The sequence below is a fragment of the Oryx dammah genome, unplaced genomic scaffold, assembly GCF_014754425.2.
Source record: "Oryx dammah isolate SB20612 unplaced genomic scaffold, SCBI_Odam_1.1 HiC_scaffold_2, whole genome shotgun sequence".
Taxonomy (NCBI): domain Eukaryota; kingdom Metazoa; phylum Chordata; class Mammalia; order Artiodactyla; family Bovidae; genus Oryx; species Oryx dammah.
This window is the reverse complement of record NW_024070186.1, coordinates 23,142,538-23,160,496: the sequence shown is the minus strand read 5'-3', so window position 1 is coordinate 23,160,496 and position 17,959 is coordinate 23,142,538. Positions and strand designations below refer to the sequence as shown.

At 44.6% G+C, this 17,959-nt stretch overlaps 1 protein-coding gene across 1 annotated transcript in view; it reads right to left on the bottom strand.

The window, feature by feature from the left end:
• EPHB1 (EPH receptor B1) overlaps positions 1–17,959 on the bottom strand; it is a 455,697-nt gene that overhangs the window by 67,227 nt on the left and 370,511 nt on the right. Inside the window, exons 10-11 of the mRNA XM_040233096.1 lie at positions 15,818–15,940; positions 1,295–1,542 (exon numbers count right to left, since the gene is read on the bottom strand). Coding sequence (XP_040089030.1) covers positions 1,295–1,542; positions 15,818–15,940 — 371 coding nt within the window. The remainder of the gene's footprint in view (positions 1–1,294; positions 1,543–15,817; positions 15,941–17,959) is intronic.

Below are 17,959 nucleotides of genomic sequence, written 5' to 3'. Positions count from 1 at the left end.
TGTTCTGAGGACCCAGCTTGCTGTGAGGAAGCCAGAGATGGCCGGGTGGAGAGATGTCAGCTGACACCCAGCATCCACTATGAGACAGATGAGTAAATGAGTCTTTGGGCGATTCCAGATCTTAGCCCTTGAGCTGCCCCTGCTGACAGCACATGGAACAGAGAGGTTCCGAAATTACAGACTTATGAGCAAACTAAATTGCTATTGTGCTAAGTCATTGAAGTTTGGGGTGATTTGTTCCATTGCATTAAAGCACTCTCTCTCATCAGTATAGACCCAGTTCCCAGCACAGGGCATGGTCAGAGCAGTCACCTGGTGAATGCTTCAATGACTGACTCCTGGTGAATGTTTCAATGAATAGTCCTTTGATCTGCAGCCATAGCTACTGTTCGGTAGCTTTGGTGACATGCATAGCCAGCTACTTGGTATTACCCTGAAGCCCTTGCTCAGAAGGCCTTGCCCCTGTACCCTCTTGCTCCCAGGCTCCCCAACTAAGCCTTTGGTCTGAGGCAGGCCTTGCTCCATGGCCTGTGGTTAGACAGCTTCTATCCCCCAGACATAAGCACTATGGCCACACTCATACAAGCCCTCTCTGAGTAGCTCTGAGATGCCCCATAGAAATGAAAGTGCCTCCATTGTGGCTGCATTTGGGCATTCTGACAATGGTCCTTTATAGATCTCTCGGCTATAAGCCTTTGGGGCCCCCATCCCTGCTCCAGGCTGGGTAGGAGCCCCAGCTCTCCATCAACCCCAGAAAAGACTTGTGGACACTTGTGACACACTGTTCCCGTGTCCTGCCCAGAAGCACCTCCTCAGAGGCCAGGTGGCCCAGGCATCAGATAAGGGCAATGTGTTTTATTTCTGAACTGCAAATGAAGAGAGCTGAATGGAAGGGCGGCTGTGCTGGGGAAAAGGCAGAGATGGCCACTGATGTCTGCATGAATCACGCAGGACAGCATAGCAGCTGGGAGTCTCTTCAATCTCCATGATTCATACGGATGCCGATGGCCATCCTCCATCCTCTATTCATTCTTACTCATCGAGGCCTGGCTCTGTGCCATCCTTCTACAGAGGGGTCCACGGGCTCTGCTTTGTTCTTTCTTTTTAGCCACAAATCTGTTAACCTTGCTAACACCTCCAATGCCTATCTGTATTTCGTCAGGGATTCCTAAGTGGCAGGTGGTCCTCACGTGGACGCTTCTTCCCAGCCCACCATGGTCCCCCAGCTCCCACCAGCACCAGCATCATCTGTGCTTTTACTCTGAAGGGTAAAAGTAAGCTGAGCAGTTCTTACCCTGAGAAAAGAATCCAAAGCGCCATTCTCCATGAACTCCGTGATGATCATGACCGGCCGGCTCTTGGTGACCACACCTTCCAGGCGGATAATGTTGGGATGGTCAAACTGCCCCATGATGCTCGCCTCACTCAGAAAGTCCCGTCGCTGCTTCTCTGAGTACCCAGCCTTCAGCGTCTTAATGGCCACATAGATTTCCCTCTTGCCTGGAAGTTTCAAACGCCCCTTGTACACCTCTCCAAACTCTCCTGCAAAAAGAATGCAATTATAACCTGCTTTCTCCTCTTCTTGTGCTGCCATGAGGGGAGGCAGCTTACCAGGAACAATGGTGTTCCAAGTGGAACAGTGATTAAAGTGGCAAAAAGGAAAGAGTGACCTCTCATTATAACTGTGATGGCCTGGCTCTTAGCAGTTCATGGCAAACACAGAAGAAATACCCAAACACATTCTTTACCTTGGATTTTAGACAGCTTGAGTAACTGAAGAGAAATTTCAGACTCTATATGGGTTTATTTTTCCTCACGTTTAGATTTTCATTTGTATCCCAGCTGAACAATTGAGATGAAATGGTCAGTTTCACTGTGGCAGAAACATAATTCATTTTTAGCAGAGCCTAGTATAAGAATGTCCAGGGGCTAGGGACATGTTCAGGTCCTCCAGTCCTCTGAATGAGATGTATAGTGTTTATGTTCCTACATTGCCCTGAAAGTGTTTATGTCTATTGGGTCCCTGGGAAACAGACACTGAGGAGTTAGGAAGGGAAGTTAGCAGACTCTGTGCAGGATAAAGGGGAGAGGAAGCAGGATTGCCCAAGCCCCAGATCACAATGCAGGAGATGCCCAAACTGCAGTGCAGATCTGACAGTCTCATCCAACCCAATGAAGAGCTCCAGAACAAAGAGCGCCCATCCTCAAAAGACCTACCCTAGCATCCCACTGTGCTCTGTCACTGGCTGGGGTTTTGCCAGGAAGAGTTGGGCCCTGCAGGAAAGCTAAGGTAGATCCTGAAGGCACTGCGGTGGGAAGCTGGCAGCTACCTGCACTCCTGGCAGCTGAACAGAAAGTGGCTTTTTCAAGTAGACATGAGCAGCACACCTCCATGGGTTCTGCAGCATTTAAACATTTCTGTGGTAAAATCACCAGGAGTAAAAACAATTCTGGTGACACTATTTCACAGCTGCTTAAAAAATCTGTTGAATCTTGTTCACGTGCTTTCAAAAGTTATGATTTAACTTGGTTTTGTAACTTCAGTGCTGTTATGTGAAGCAGTTTAGAATCTACTTGTGAGTGCATCACAAAGATGGGTGTCAAAGGCCTGATAGGAGAAACATGTCTTTCTGCCAGGAGAAATTTCTTTGTCACTTTCAGCTTCTGGAAGACGATGATGAAGCAAACTGTGAGCAATCAGATAAATTACTGGCCGAATTATGAAAGCAAGTTAACATCTGTGATTTAGATGGGACTTTTTTTGTATTTTCTGCTGCATGGATTGGAAGGAAGCTGCACGAAAGGACTTTGGATGGAAAGCTGCTCCAGAGTCAATGGGACTTCTTAAGACTCTAAGGCTGGAGTAGAGGTTGTCTTAAGCACCATTAGGAAGATTTCAACATGAACTTAGGATAGACAGCATATGTAATACTGGTTTTGATACATGATCATACTGTTTGAGGTCAGACCAAGTCCCATTCACATCCGCACCTTGCACCTACTGCATTGCCTGGTATGTGGTAGGCATGCAATAGAAGTTGGGGTATCACATTTATTATTATTTGTTTGGCTTTGCCCATCCTTGGGTTATAAACTGCTGAGGCTCTATCTCTGTCCTATCCAAAATAAGCAGAAGTACCAGTATTAACATTTTTATAAAAGACTGTTTATTGCAGCATCCCCTTTAATGTCAAACACCATATGACCATAACCAGGGGAATGGTTAAAAAGAACCTCCAGATTGCAGAATGCTATGAGCTACTGAAGACTAACAGATGAGTGAGATATACTGACTTCAAAAGATGTCCGCATTATATTGCTAAGTGAGACAGAAAAGAAAGTTAAGAATGTGGCCTGTAGAACATGCCCAGGTTGAGATCTGTGTGTGTATGCCAAAAAACATTATGGAAAAAATCCATAGCAAATTTATTTTCAATTCAAACTGTTTAAAAAATTGGTTACACTGGAATGGTGGGAATAGGAATGGGGGAGTATGGATTAGTAAACTTAATTTAATTGCTTTTCTGTTGTTTAAATTGTTACAATAAGCATTGATTTTTCAGTTTGAGTAAAATTTAAAGAAAAGTATTGAATAATAACTACCTGTCATATATGTGTGTGCTTGCATATGTACATATTTGTGTGCATGCATATGTATGTGTGCATATGTATGTATACATATATGTGTCTGTACATATATATACATGTGTGTCTATATACATGTTTGCATATATTGTATATATGGCTGTGTATGTATGTGAATGTGAAAGTTGCTCAGTTGTGTCTAACTCTTTGCAACCCCATGGACTATACAGTCCATGGAATTCTCCAGGCCAGAATACTGGAGTGGGTAGCCTTTCCCTTCTCCAAGGGATCTTCCCAAGCCAGGGATTGAACCCAGGTCTCCTGCATTGCAGGTGGATTCTTTACCAGCTGAGCCGTAAGTGAAGTCATGTGCAGTTCCCCAGAAGTGGAGGACTGTCTTTTGTATCAAGGTCAAAGTGAGGTGTGAGGGCTCTTGGAAGTAAAACTCTGGTTTTTCTTTAGCTGAGTTTTTACCAGAAAAGAAGAGGTAACTTTTTTCTTGTTGGATTCAGAGATTGTCCAAGGGCATGAGAACTCCCCTCCTGTTCACCGGGTTTTATTTAGTTGCACTTTCTCTTTCTTCTCCTCCTCATGCTTATTCTAATTTTTTTTACACTCTCCACTTTGATCAAGGGCTTCCGAGGTGGCACTAGTGGTAAAAAGCCTGCTAGTGTTAAAGACGCAGGAGACGTAGGAGACAAGGTTTGTTTGTATATACATGGGTGCCTGTGCATAGATATATATGCAATCAATTCTCTAACACCTTGACCTAGTAGGTATTCAATAGCTATGAACTGAATGAATATATATGCATTTTTAATAAGTATACTAACTGAAGAATATCAGTATTTCTTTCTTATGATTGTACTAATGAGTTCTATTTTCTTTTAGTAAAATGACACAGTTCAGAGTGAGGGGAAAACATGCTAATATTTCTTTTTGGGAGAGATAGTACACCGATATGTTTTGACTGCCTATATGCCAGGCACAGTGCTGGGCTCTTTGCATGTCTTATCTCATTAATCCTCACAACCCGTTTATGAGCTGGGTATTATTATGCCCATTTTACTAATAAAGAAACTGAGGCACAAGAAAAACATGCCTCACACCCCACAGCTGTGAGGCAGAGTTAGGGATGCTGTCCATAGTTCATACCTTTTCCTGTCACATCACCTCTCAGAAGGTGTATTCAGTTAGCAGTGCCACCGGGAAGAGAGCTGGGGGGAAGTCCCACGCAAGGACCACTGTGCCCCAAGTGTGCAAGTCCTAACCATTCAAATGCAGTTCCTGTCACAATGACACAGTAACAAGGGAAGAGCAAGCACAGTGGGACTATCTTCTATTCAAATGGCATACTTATGAAAAGCTCTTGTCTGGCTTGTTAGGTAAGATTAGAATATTTAGGAATCAGAATATTTATCAATTTCTACACATCAGTCTGGGAGTTTGTAAAAGCACCCTGGGTGAATGTACTGTTCCCCACAACATACACATAAACCCCATATTTGAGGACTTCTGTTTTATACAAGCCGTTCTCAAGGATGTAACCCACAGCAACCCCCCCAGAGAGCTTACAAAGCACCGGGGCCTGGATCCCACCTGCAGGAATTTTGATTAGTTGGTCTGGGTGCAGCCTGGGCATGGACATATTTAAAAGCAGCCCACAGGATCAGCTACATAATTTGCAGGGCCTGGTGCAAAATGAAAATGCGGGACTCACTGTTCAAAATTTACTAAGAATTTTAAGACTGTGGTGGCAGAGCATTAAACTGAGCATGGGCCCTGTTGAGCAAGGGGGCCTGTGCACAGGTCACAGGTCCACGAAGTCAGGCCTGGCTGCCCAGGTGGTCTGAGGAGCAGCCAAAGTTGAGAGCCATGGGTCAAAACCACCCGAGCATATTGAAACAGATCAGGCAACTGTCAAAGGCCCTGGAGTACCTGGAATTCATCCCTACACCTTTGAATTCTTTTGAAAGCAGTGCTTGCATATAAGCTGCCTCTCACTGCACAGGGCCTGACACACAGAGTGGGCTTTGTAGCTGTGACCAGGGAGGAAGAAGAAGAGAAAGAAGGAAGACGTGCATGAAGGTGTGGCATCGTGAAGTCCCATCTACATGGAACAGGGTGGGCCACGCACTTTCCTTTCCTAATCGGCAAATGTCATGTCGTTGTTTAACCTTTGTGGCTGACTGGTCTTCAGGCGTAGTGCTACTAACACTTTAGTTCTAAATTATATCCTCTATAGGGGGTCTCTTCATATAGTTTTTTGAAATTATAAAGTAAAAATGTGAGAGGATTTTTCAGGCAGTGAAATTCCTCTGTAAGAAATTAAATGGGGGTGGGGTGGGGTACCTATCATTAAAAATCTGTCTAAACCCATAGCATCAAGAGTGAGCCTGCACTAAGGACCTAGGGATAATGATGTATCAGTGTAGGTTTCTAACTTGTAACAAGTGGAGCACTCTGCCTGGGGATGTTGACAATGGGAGAGACTGTGTATGTGTAGGGGCAGGGGTTATATGAGACCTCTCTGTACCTTCCACTCTATTTTTCTGTGAACCTAAAACTGCTCTAAAAAAAAAAAGATAGTGTTTTTAAAAAAGTGCTCTCCTTGGATAGGGAGAGATGGGTTCTGTATGGTTACTACATAGCCGCGTTATATGCTCTTGGGAAATTTGCTCCATAATCACTGGAAAGCAGTGATTTAAAGGATTGTGGTTCTGTAAAAATAGCTCCTTTCTGGTGTCTGACAAAGGAATGACTTCATATTCTCCAAGCCCAGAGGTTTTCAAACCACGAACTGCAAAGGAAGTCACTTCATCCACAGTTCTCACTCGGAGGCTGTCCTCCACCATGTAATTAAGTGGCCGCCAGAGCAGCTGGGGCAAACTCTGGCCAAAAGGAGAAACTCTGGAGAAAGAAACTTGAGTCTACACCACCTCCCCACCCCCTCAGCCTGGCACCACCACTAGACTTCAGGCAAGGTGCTTCCCTTGTTCAGCCTCAGATTTCTCAGCTCTGTTGGACAAAAAGAACTGATTAACTGTGGGGCCTTCCCAGCTATAAGGTCTATGAGAAAGTGCATTGCAAACTCCAGACTATTGAAGATACAGCTGGATGGTGATTTTAAAAAGACAAACCAGGGGTAGGGAGTGGAGAATGGAAGAGAGAAGGGTTTCTGCAGCCAAGACAAGTAGCACATCTTGCCAAGGGTGGTGATAAGTCTCCCTGCCAGGTATCTGGGTATGGACAGTGTCTCCAGGTAAGCCCTGTACACTAAAGTCTGTGGGTTCTGGCCCCTCTAGCACCCCCAACAGGCTCCTAGGGAACTGGAGTTGCACCATTTTTAGTAATGAACAGAAAATTAAGGCCATCCGTCACTTACAATCTGACTGCTGTCACCTGTGGTCTTTGACCTCAGGTTCATGTACTATGTTCAGGGAAATCTTTTTGGACACCTTTCCTGCCATTAGGGCCAGAACTTGAGGTTTGTGGTGCTTTGATTCGCCATGATCTGAATTCTAAACATGACTGAGCACACAGACACATCACATGAACTCTAAAAAGCTTCCTCTCACATGAGCTCCAAATCATAGCCATCCATTTTCCATATTTTTAAGAAAAATTCTTAACCCCTAAAATCTATTTTCAACAAATTCAGTATTAGCATTATACACACACATACACACACACACACACACACACAATACACAAACACACACACACACATTGTTGTTGTTTAGTCGCTAAGTCATGTCTGACTCTTTGTCCGACATGGACTGTAGCCCACCAGGCTCCTCTGTCCATGGGATTTCCCAGGCAAGAACACTGGAGAGGGTTGCCATTTCCTTCTCCAGGGGATCTTCTGGACCCAGAGATAGAAACCACGTCTCCTGCATAGGCAAGTGGATTCTTTACCACTGAGCCACCAGGGAAGCCTATATATATATATATATACACATAGATATACATATACTTTTAATTTTCGCTCTTCTGTGTGGCTTGAGGGATCTTAGTTCCCCAACCAGGGATTAAACCTGGGTCATGGCAATAAAAGTGCTGAGTCCTAGCCACTGGACTGCCAGGGAAGTTCACAGAATTATATTTAAAATAGATACTTATAGGAAATGACTGAGTAGTGGTTATGGTTAGTTCTTTCTATGCAGCTCCTTGACTGACAGTAATGGCAGCCAACCTAATTTTGGTCTGGCTGAACTGTGATGGGCACAGGTCTTTGCAGCTGACCTTGGGTCCTCTCCTAGAACCAAATCTCCTCTTGGCTAGTACCCAACTTCAGCTTCAGGCCAGTTTAGAGCCAGTGGCTCTTAGCAGTGGTTCTCAAAATGTGGTTCCTGCCCAACAGCACCAGCTTCACCTGGAAACCTATTAGAAAAAGCAGCTTTGGAGCCCAACCTCTACCCACCTAGATCAGAAGCTCAGTAGGCAGGGCCCAGTGACTTGGGTATTAACTTGCCTCCAGCTGATTCTGATGCCTGGCTCTAGTTTGAGAACTGCAGCCCTCAAAGCTGTCTGCTGAGGGTCATTTCGCCAGTTCCTGTCACTGCCCTCCCAGACAGCTGCTGAAATGATTCCCTACAAATTTCAGCTCCTTGCCAGGTCCTCTTCCCTATCTTCCTTGACAAAATGAGGAAGAGAGAAAAAAAAAATGGTTTAGCAGTATTAAATGCCTCAACTATTATATATAAAATCAGAGGGAAAGAATTTTCAATTTTTGGAAATGAAACATCCAACCTGCCAGCAGGTATTTCAAGCACTAGCTGTTGGCTATGTGCTGCTCGGATCCGCACACAATTGCTCTCTTTTCTTTAGCATTTTGAAGTCACAAACTGCCTCAGGGAGGGAAAAAGGGAAGTAGAGCTTCGCATAACTAATTCAAGCTTCCACCAGAAAAGAAAGTTTTAAAGAATTCATTTAAACTAGGTTTAAAAATATGACTTATAGCAAGTTTTATGGCACTAGCCTGTGTAAGATAGGTTATGGCTAAACTGCTGCTGCTGCTGCTGCTAAGTCGCTTCAGTAGTGTCCGACTCCATGCGACCCCATAGACAGCTGTCCACCAGGCTCCACTGTCCCTGGGATTCTCCAGGCAAGAACACTGGAGTGGGTTGCCATTTCCTTCTCCAATGCATAAAAGTGAAAACTGAAAGTGAGGTCGCTCAGTCGTGTCCGACTCTTTGCGACCCCATGTACTGCAGCCCACCAGGCTCCTCCAATCCATGGGATTTTCCCGGCAAGAGTACTGGAGTGGGGTGCCACGGCCTTCTCCTAGGGATAGTGAAATCATGGCAGGCATTCCACCACCTCCTGACCCTATACTCAGGACAGACATTACTAATTGATCACAATCCCACTTCTCCTTCTCAGCAGAATTCCCCTGGTACCCATTACTAGGCTACTGGAGTTGGCAAATTAGATGACTCTAATTAGTAGCCATGATGCCTACAATACCTAATACCTAAATGGTGAGAGTAAATCTAGTTTTCTCTTTTCTCATAGTTTCTTATAGTCACTTAGACAACCATATACCTAGATATTATTATTTTTAGATTGAACCCAGGTCTCCTGCATTGCAGGCAGACCATCTATCATCTGAACCACCAGGAAAGTACTTAACATAAGCAAGCACATAGAACTAAAAATGCTAAATATTGTGGCACTCACTGTTAACCTTCTTAAGTCAATAACTGATTATATTAAAACAGAGAGCAGGACAAAGATCTTCTAGGAAATAGATGCTCTTCCCAGGGAATGAGGGGCATCTTTATGGCATCACCATATGGGCACAGTGAATTCTGGGACAGTACTGCGATTCCCAGTCAAGTGGCTTGGGTATTCCAAACTGCTCGATAGAGTCTGACATCAGAAGCAATGTCTCTGCATACTTAGCTGCTCTTTCCCAGGACAGTGACAGAAGTGGAAGGTAGTGTGGGAGTTACATTCACTGGATTAAGGTCAGCTGTATCTGGGTTTCCATTTTTGCCCAACTATTAACTCAACATGGCCTTTGACAAATTGTTCACCGAATATTGATATCCTTGAAAAGAGAAGTGAAAGTGTTAGTCGCTCAAGTTGTGTCCGACTCTTTGCAATCCCATGGACTGTAGCCCGCCAGGATCCTCTGTCCATGGAATTCTTCAGGCAATAATATTGGCATGGGTAGCCATTTCCTTCTCCAGGGGATCCTCCCAACCCAAGGATCAAACCTGGGTCTCCTGCATTGTAGGCAGATTCCTTAATGTATGAGCCCCCGTCCTTACCAGTTTACAAATGCATATGTAAATGCACGAGTGCTTGTGTGCTTGTGTGCACGTGCACACACACACACACACTAACTCACAGGGCCAACAGGATCATTATGACGGCTGAATGAAGCATGCACATGGTGAGTGTTTAGTGCATGCCAGCTATATTAATTATCGTTACTGACAACATCTATTTACTTTGCTCCTCTAGAAACCCTATAGTCAAAGCTATGGTTTTCCCAGTAGTGATGTATGGATGTGAGAGTTGGACTATAAAGAAAGCTGAGCACTGAAGAATTGAACTGTAGTGTTGGAGAAGACTCTTCAGAGTCCCTTGGACTGCAAGAGAATCCAACCAGTCAATCCTATATGAAATAAGTCTTGAATATTCATTAGAAGGATTGATGCTGAAGCTGAAGCTCCAATACTTTGGGATCTGATTGGAAGGACTGACTCATTGGAAAAGACCCTGATCTGGGAAAGACTGAAGGCGGGAGGTGAAGGGGATGACAGAGGATGAGATGGTTGAATGGCATCACTGATTCAATGGACATGAGTTTGAGTAAGCTCCGGGAGTTGTTGATGGACAGGGAAGCCTGGCGTCCTGCAGTTCATGGGATTGCAAAGAGTCAGACGGGACTGAGTGACTGAACTGTAATCTAGAAACCCTTCCTGCTGTGACTCCTATCCAGTATTGGTATTTTCTACCAAATCATCACCAAGAAACCCATTCTCTTCCTCAAAGAGAAGAGATGGGTCTTCTTTGCCGGCCCCATCCTATCTGTATACACCACAGACTCCCTCTCCCAACTCTCCTCATCCAGCCCTCTCACCTAAGCCATCTGTGGAAATGCTGGGTCAGCATCTGCTGGAGTAAGTTGGGGGTGGTTATTAATTAAAATACAATGGGTATGCCTCCCCTTCGATGATCCCTTCTGGTGACACCTTTACCTATATTTTCACTGTTGTGCTCAGGGTTGCTACATACAGTTATGCAGGTTGCACACTGTACAACCCAGGAACACCATTCATGCTTTAGGGCCTAAGTATACATGGAAGCCTTAGTTTATGTTCTGGGCATGTCTACAGCACAAACTGATCAGAATCAAGCAGTGGATCAGAACTCCACAGGTCAATTGAAGCTGACCTGTGAGTGATTCCTATGAGTCAGATTCATGGTTTCAAAGAGCTGACACTCTCCAAAGACAGCAGATGCCCTCTCTAAAAGGACTTCAATAATTTCCATCACTGCAAGGAAAAGAGGAAGGATCAGTCTTCCTCATTCCACTAGGCTCCTTTCAGAGCACTGAATGACTCACATCTCATGTGACCTCTTTCTGGTTTCTCTGCATGCTCCCAAACTATACCCAGTTCTTCAAAGTCTTATCTCTATTATGCTTTTCCTCCAAGGACATTTTTAACTGAGCACCTTAGTGCCACAGCAGGCCAGGCATGGGACTAACAGAAGCGCTCAAGTTTCATCATTCCCATGGAACTTTGAGCATGGTGATAAAAGAGGGGCAGTAAACAAATACTGGGACTTCCCTGGTGGTTCAATGGTAAAGAATCCTCCTGCCAATGCAGGAGACACAGGTTGGATCCCTGAGTTGGGAAGATCTCCTGGAGAAGGAAATGGCAACCCACTCTAGTATTCTTGCCTGGGAAATCCCATAGACAGAGCAACCTGGCAGACTATAATCCACAGGGTTACAAAAGGGTTGGAAACAACTGAATGGCTAAACAACAACAAAGCAAACATTACATAATGATAAATGAACTAATTATATAGTTGACTCTTGATAAACATCAAGAGTTTGAATTGCACAGGCTCACTAGCACGGAGACTTCTTTCAATAAATAGGCACTATAGTACTACACAATCCATGGTTGGTTGAGTCCAGGGATGTGGACTCATGGATATAGAGGGCTGGCTGTCAAGTTATACACATCAATTTCAACCATACAGAGAGGTCTGTGCCCCTAACCCCTGTGTTGTTCAAGGGTCAAGTGTAATTCAGTCCTCTTGGTTGGTGTCACATCTGGCTCACAGTTATTTTGATTTTTTTGTTCATTATCCTCAACAATGGTAAAAGAAACTTTGGAGGTTGGTGCAATTCTTCAACCCCAAAGTTTTTAGATTGTATTCCATTGGCCTTTACTGGCAAGCACAACCACCAGTCCCCACACCCTGGTGGCCAGGCAGCCCCCTTTTCCCTTTAAGGTGTTTAACCTGATGGCCATCACTTCTGCCCACAACCTCCATGCCATGTCTCCCCTGTCAGCTCCAGCCATCAAACCCACTGGCCCCTCCATTCACCTTGTTTGGATACTTTTGGGTTTAGGTTGGTTTACTTGCTGCAGAGCAGCCTTCCTTACCACATTTGATTCCAGCATTGACCTCAAACCTACTCCATGTTTCCCAGCCCCAAAACCTGTCTATGTGCCTCTGAATTCCTACAAACCTTTCCCATCACCCTTTCAAGTGCACCCTTTCAATCAACACAGGTTCATCAGGTTCTTCTCCCACCTCATTTCTATTGCCTACTCCGAGACTACTCACTCACCGTATTATATAGGATAAAATCCATACCCAACATCCTGATCGCTAGATTCCAGACTTAATGCTTGATTAAGTCACCTACCCTCAGGGATCCCCTCTGTAGGAGCCTTCTCTCAGCCTTGTCCTCAGAGTGTGCCACACAGAGCATCAGCCCATCCAGCAGCCCAAAGTTCTTAGGGGCCCCCCAGGTGCCTCTTTCTTGCATTCTTCCTTTGGCCATCAAGCCTCTCTTCCTGTTGCCTCCAGGGCTGTGGCTTCTCTGACCCTCTGTCTTACCTCTCAGTCCCATCCCCTCCTCCTGCAGAGCAGGACTTTGTGTTAACAAATCAGCCGGGATTATGAGGCACTGAGTGTGCTTTTCAGCATCCAGCACAGTTTCAGGCATGGAATCAATGTTTAATGAATGAGGATCTTTTTGAATTCTCTATCTAATCCCTCCTGCAACAAACACAGCCCTCTCCTCTGGATCTATATGCAGCAGAAATGGGCCAGTTCCTCTTTGAAATTATCTTGCACATTCTGGAAGGCCTGGGGTGTGCTAAACTATCAGCTCTCCAGGAAGTGAAGAAACAAAACCTTTGATTTGTAGCATTTGCCAATTGTCATGGTGTAAATACTCCTCCCATGGCTGATGTCAGACTACCAAGATGTCACCAAACACAGGGCTGCAAAATGATGCACACAACTGGCAGTAGCACAAACTGGCTCAGCACACCACTGCTGCCAGGCCGTGGTCATTTCCCTCCTTAAGTTATTCAATTTTCCTCTTCTGCCTCGTGCTCTCGTGCGTTTCCTCCAAATTTACTCTTCCTACTAGTTTTCAACCTTAAAAGTTCAGGCCAAAGGTAACCTTCTTTGCAAAGTCCTCCTGAGCTCCCCACTCACTCCCAGAACAAGGAGTTGGACACTGCTCTCTGTTGGCCCCAAACTTCGCATTTGCCTGTGTTGTGGGATGTGTGGAACAGTGATCCTGTTACTGGCCTGTTTCTCAACAAGACTGTCAGCCTTCTGGGCAGGAGAGTGTCTGTTCATCTCTGGGACTCAACCACAAGCAAAAAGTATTTAATAAGAGCATGTTGAGGGAAAGAGAAAGGAACAGAATGAAGGAAGGGGAAAGGACTTCTGATTCTTCTCATGTATTACCATTTTGGAACCCAGATTTGGTCCCCTGAGCTGAATCTGCCAGGTGGCTAAGGGAAACATTGCCAACTACACTACAAATGTTACCTTACAAAATTCTTTTTTTAAAAAACTCAACCCACACCAGCTCTTTTAGCATAAAATGAAGTCAAGCTCAGTGAGGCAAGGAGTGGGAAAAGCAGGAGTGGTGACAGAGAGGAAGAATCGGAGGATAGAGAGAGACTGACTCCAGCCAGGAGTGTCTCCTGATGAAACTGCATCAAGTTCCACATAGTGAATTCACATCCACAGGGATGAGCTGTGCGATTACTGAATTGCAAGCAGATGGGTATGAGGTAGAAGGCAGTCAGCAGCAACTGGACAGAAGACTTTATCCCAAGCTGTTGAGCATCTTCTAAACTGCTCTGTGTATCCATCCCTCCCCAGGACCAGGTAAGCCATGGCAAGGACTAAGTCTTCTCTGAGCAGAATGCACAAACATTACAGCATCAGCAAAGGCTACCCAGAGGCAGAAGGTGAAGGTGGGCCATGGATTGTCCCTTTATAGGCATCCAGCAGTTGGTGAGCTCACTCCAAGCTGCACCTCCCTGGCAGGGTCATAAAGTGAGAAGGCTCTTTACTCCTCCCCTGACAAAGATGGGAGGGAGGCTGACATGGGCTCTCTGGGATGAAATGCAGTCCAGAATGCATTGCGCTAAGCACGCAATATAAATAACAACATTAAAATCACTAGCACCATTTTCACATGACATAACAATGATGAACAACACAGAGTAGCAGGGTACGAGATCAAAGCTTTCACTTTCAAGTTTACTGGAGAAATCTGAGTGCCTTCAAGTCATCCAGCTTATCTGGGATCCAGCCTCCTAAGGCATGATCCTTAGGTCTGTTGGTATCTAAGGGGGAAGAGAAAATTATCTGCACAGAAGTGGAAGTCGTGGTTCAGTAACATATTTAATGAAAGTCAATGGGAAATACATATAGATTCATGTGGATCAGATTATGGTCAGCTAGCTGGAACATGTGACAGGTTGGTAGAAAGAGTCATGTGTCCTACAGGGAGGATCCAGCACCCACCACAGGGATGCCATGAGGTTGGAGCTCTTTAAGAGGGAAATCAGAGCAGGAGAATGTGACTTAATGGGGCAAGCTTTCAAATGTGACTTCCAATTTCACAGATGGCTTTTTGACCCCTCAGCGCATTAAGAGAGGCAGTGAATGGGAGGAGGGTGACTTTCCCCCTAAAGATAATATATGGAGGGGCTGTCTGGAAGACTTTGACTAAACATATTTTATGGAGCTTAAAATATTGGAAGAGGCAACCCCATAGCTCTCCAAATACGGACATGAAAAAAAGCACTTCCAGACATAGGAGCTATGGGAGTACACAGCATAAAGAGCCCGAACAATGTCTAATCCAATTTAAAGAAGAAGAGAAGACAAAGAATGTTGTATAAGGAACCAAAAGTAGGAAAGAGGTCACAAAGCAAACACAGCTTTTAAGAAGATTCAGAAAAAGACCACAGAGGGGGCACCAAAGAGATTATTTCCAAAGGAATATATTTTGGGATATTTTCCTCATTTATATCAATAAGGCTGGATCCATTATCCAACTGACTCAACTATTGATCTATTAAAGGAAGATGAAAATGCTAGACCAGCCTTTAGGTAGAATTTCCTGACAGCATCTCAGATAGTTATTCTCTGCTGGGCTGGGTTTGTATTCCAATGCAGATGAGAACATGCATTTCTTGGGAGGGAAGTCTGTCTTATATTACCATCCATATCATGGATCTTTTGTAGAAAATATGGATATGGGTGAATTTTCTTCTGAAAATAGTGGTCCTTCTTTAGTTCATCATAGTCTGTCTCCAAATCCATGTATATCAGAAAAGGAAAACTGAAAGTGTGGGAATAAAGTTTGGCCCAAAGCCATGGAGATACTGGAGTCAGTGCTTGGGATACTAAGCTCAGCTTCTAAAAAGAGAAGTGCATTGCTCAACTTATCACCCTATTTCTCTCTCTTTATTTACATTTGGTGTTCTATTTCCAGAGCTATTTCTGAATCTTTTAAAGCCAGAGTTGACATCTCTGCAACACCAAATAAGCTTGGACACCATGAACAAGGTCCCCAGAAGATCCTTAGACACATATTGTAGATGGCTTAGATTCACCTTTTGGGGAGAAAGATGATAGACATCACCCAGAGTGGTGAAAGAGGATGTCTAGACACCAAGAGGGCAGAAAGGAGGGGAGGGAAGAGCCATACCTGCTCCGATGACCTCTTCGATTTTCACAAAAGAGACATCAATCTCCTTGGCAAACTCCCGGACAGCTTCGTTGGGGTCCTCGTAAGTGAAGGGGTCAATGTAGATCTTCATCCCTGGGGAGCCTTTTTGGAGGAGATAAGCAGGGTTAACATCCCAAAGAGGACACAGCAGTCATTAAGCACTGGCTGGTGTCCCCAGCAGTAATGGTCTGGCTGGGTTGGGACGTCTCTCCTACACGTCCAGCTGCCTCACTTTTCCTTGTTGGACCTCCCTGTCTCCCTTCCCTCTGGGCCATGCTAGCCTGGTTCTCTGTCCTCTACTTCTCCTCCATATTTTTGTGTTTGAGCTCTTGATGAAATGTGGAGCAGATTACTTATAAGTGACAGATCGGGACCAGTTCCCACACCAGGCGCTCATAGAAGGCAAAGAAGCTGATTGATGCCAACCAAATGCATTAGCAGAAAAGTGGTGGTAAAATGGCAGGGCAGATATCAATATTTATCAGCTTGACAACTTTCCTGAGTGGAGGCCACCATTAAGGTTATAACTGACAGCTGTGTCCAGGGCTGGAAGAGGTAAGAGGATGGATTAAAAACAACAACAAAAAAGAAATGGCTATTAGAAAAACCTCAAGATAGGAGTGCCAAGCCAGTAACCAGAACAGAAAACGTGAAGAGAAGAGCATAGAAAATACTGAGAGAGAAAATTGTGAAGTCTACACAGAATAAATGAGGTGGAATGAAAGAAGAAATGGTAATTGAACCCCCATGCCTTCAGACACAGTGAAGTATGAAAAGTGAGTAAAATGGTGAATGAGAAATACATAAAGGAATATGGACTTTGTCACTGATGTTTACAGTGGCAAGATAAATAGGTGTGCACGGGGACAAAATAGAGAATTGTCATTGCAGAAAAAATACATTCGAAAAGTGGAAGAGAGGGGACAAAAACAGGAAATGGAACCCAAGAAACAAATGGATTCATCACAACATCATTTTTCACCGTGTTGGACGTATCATTAGGCAAGCATGGAAAGGGATTTCCTGGGGGTGGTGAGATGGGAGGTGGGCTCCAAAGGCTGAACAGAACAGTCTGGAATCGCAGCCTTGTGAAGAGTAGTCGTTTTCCCTTCCCGCTGTTGCTGTCTGGTTCTTAAAAGAGGCAGGTCATCAGGGCACGCAGGTGGGGAGAAGCCCTCGTGCTGTGGCTATGGTTAAGGTAACCTTAGGTTCCCTGAGCTTTGCCCTCTCAGCACACACTCCCCACTGCAGCTCCTTCTCAGCAACTCCCAGCCTTGAAAACACAATTTATATGTGTATAAATATATATACATATATAATGATAATTTATAATATATAAATTATCACATAATGACATTTCCCATTCAAAAAGTTCTGGTGGCTCTACGGTAACCCCAAATGAATGTTGCCCTAGTCACCAGGTCAGGCCAGAGTTTAATCCAGATGAAGGAAGATGCAGCCAAGAACTCAAAGTAGAAATGTTTTTAAAGCCAGGTACCCTGCCCAGAGGAATTACTTTTTCTGAAATTTGTATTATTCCCAGTCATGAAATAAAAGCACACCAAGTGTGCTAGACATCAATCTAAAATGCTCTTTGAAAACTTGGGGATGACAATGTTGACTCTGGAATCTATTGATTGAACTTTGAACAAAGAAAATCCTCATCTTTATGATAGAATGTCTTTATCCCTGGGGCAGGGGTGCAGAGAGAATGCAAATTTTACTTTAATAGCAGTGGACAAAGGGGAAATTAGAACTAGAGGCTCATCTCTTTCTCCTTTCGTCTGGAGAACAAGTAAAGAGCAAGAACTAGCGAAACCACATGGACGTCTAACAACCCAGACCAGCAGGTTCAGGCAGTCTCACTTTAGGTTTCTTCAGAAGCAACAACTTAAGATAAGACTGTGAAAGCAAGTAGGTGGTGATCCCTACTGAGATTATCTGGGAGGTGATCCCAAGAAGTGCCTGCAGGTTAGCGGGCAGTAAGGTAGGCTGGAAAGGCAGCCTAAGAAAAGTGTGCCCTCAAGGCACTTACCGCCATGGGCTGTGGGTAACTGACACAGGCTTAACTCCCCACTCCAAGGAACCTCTGAGATCACAAGCTTCAGAGTCAGCTAGGGT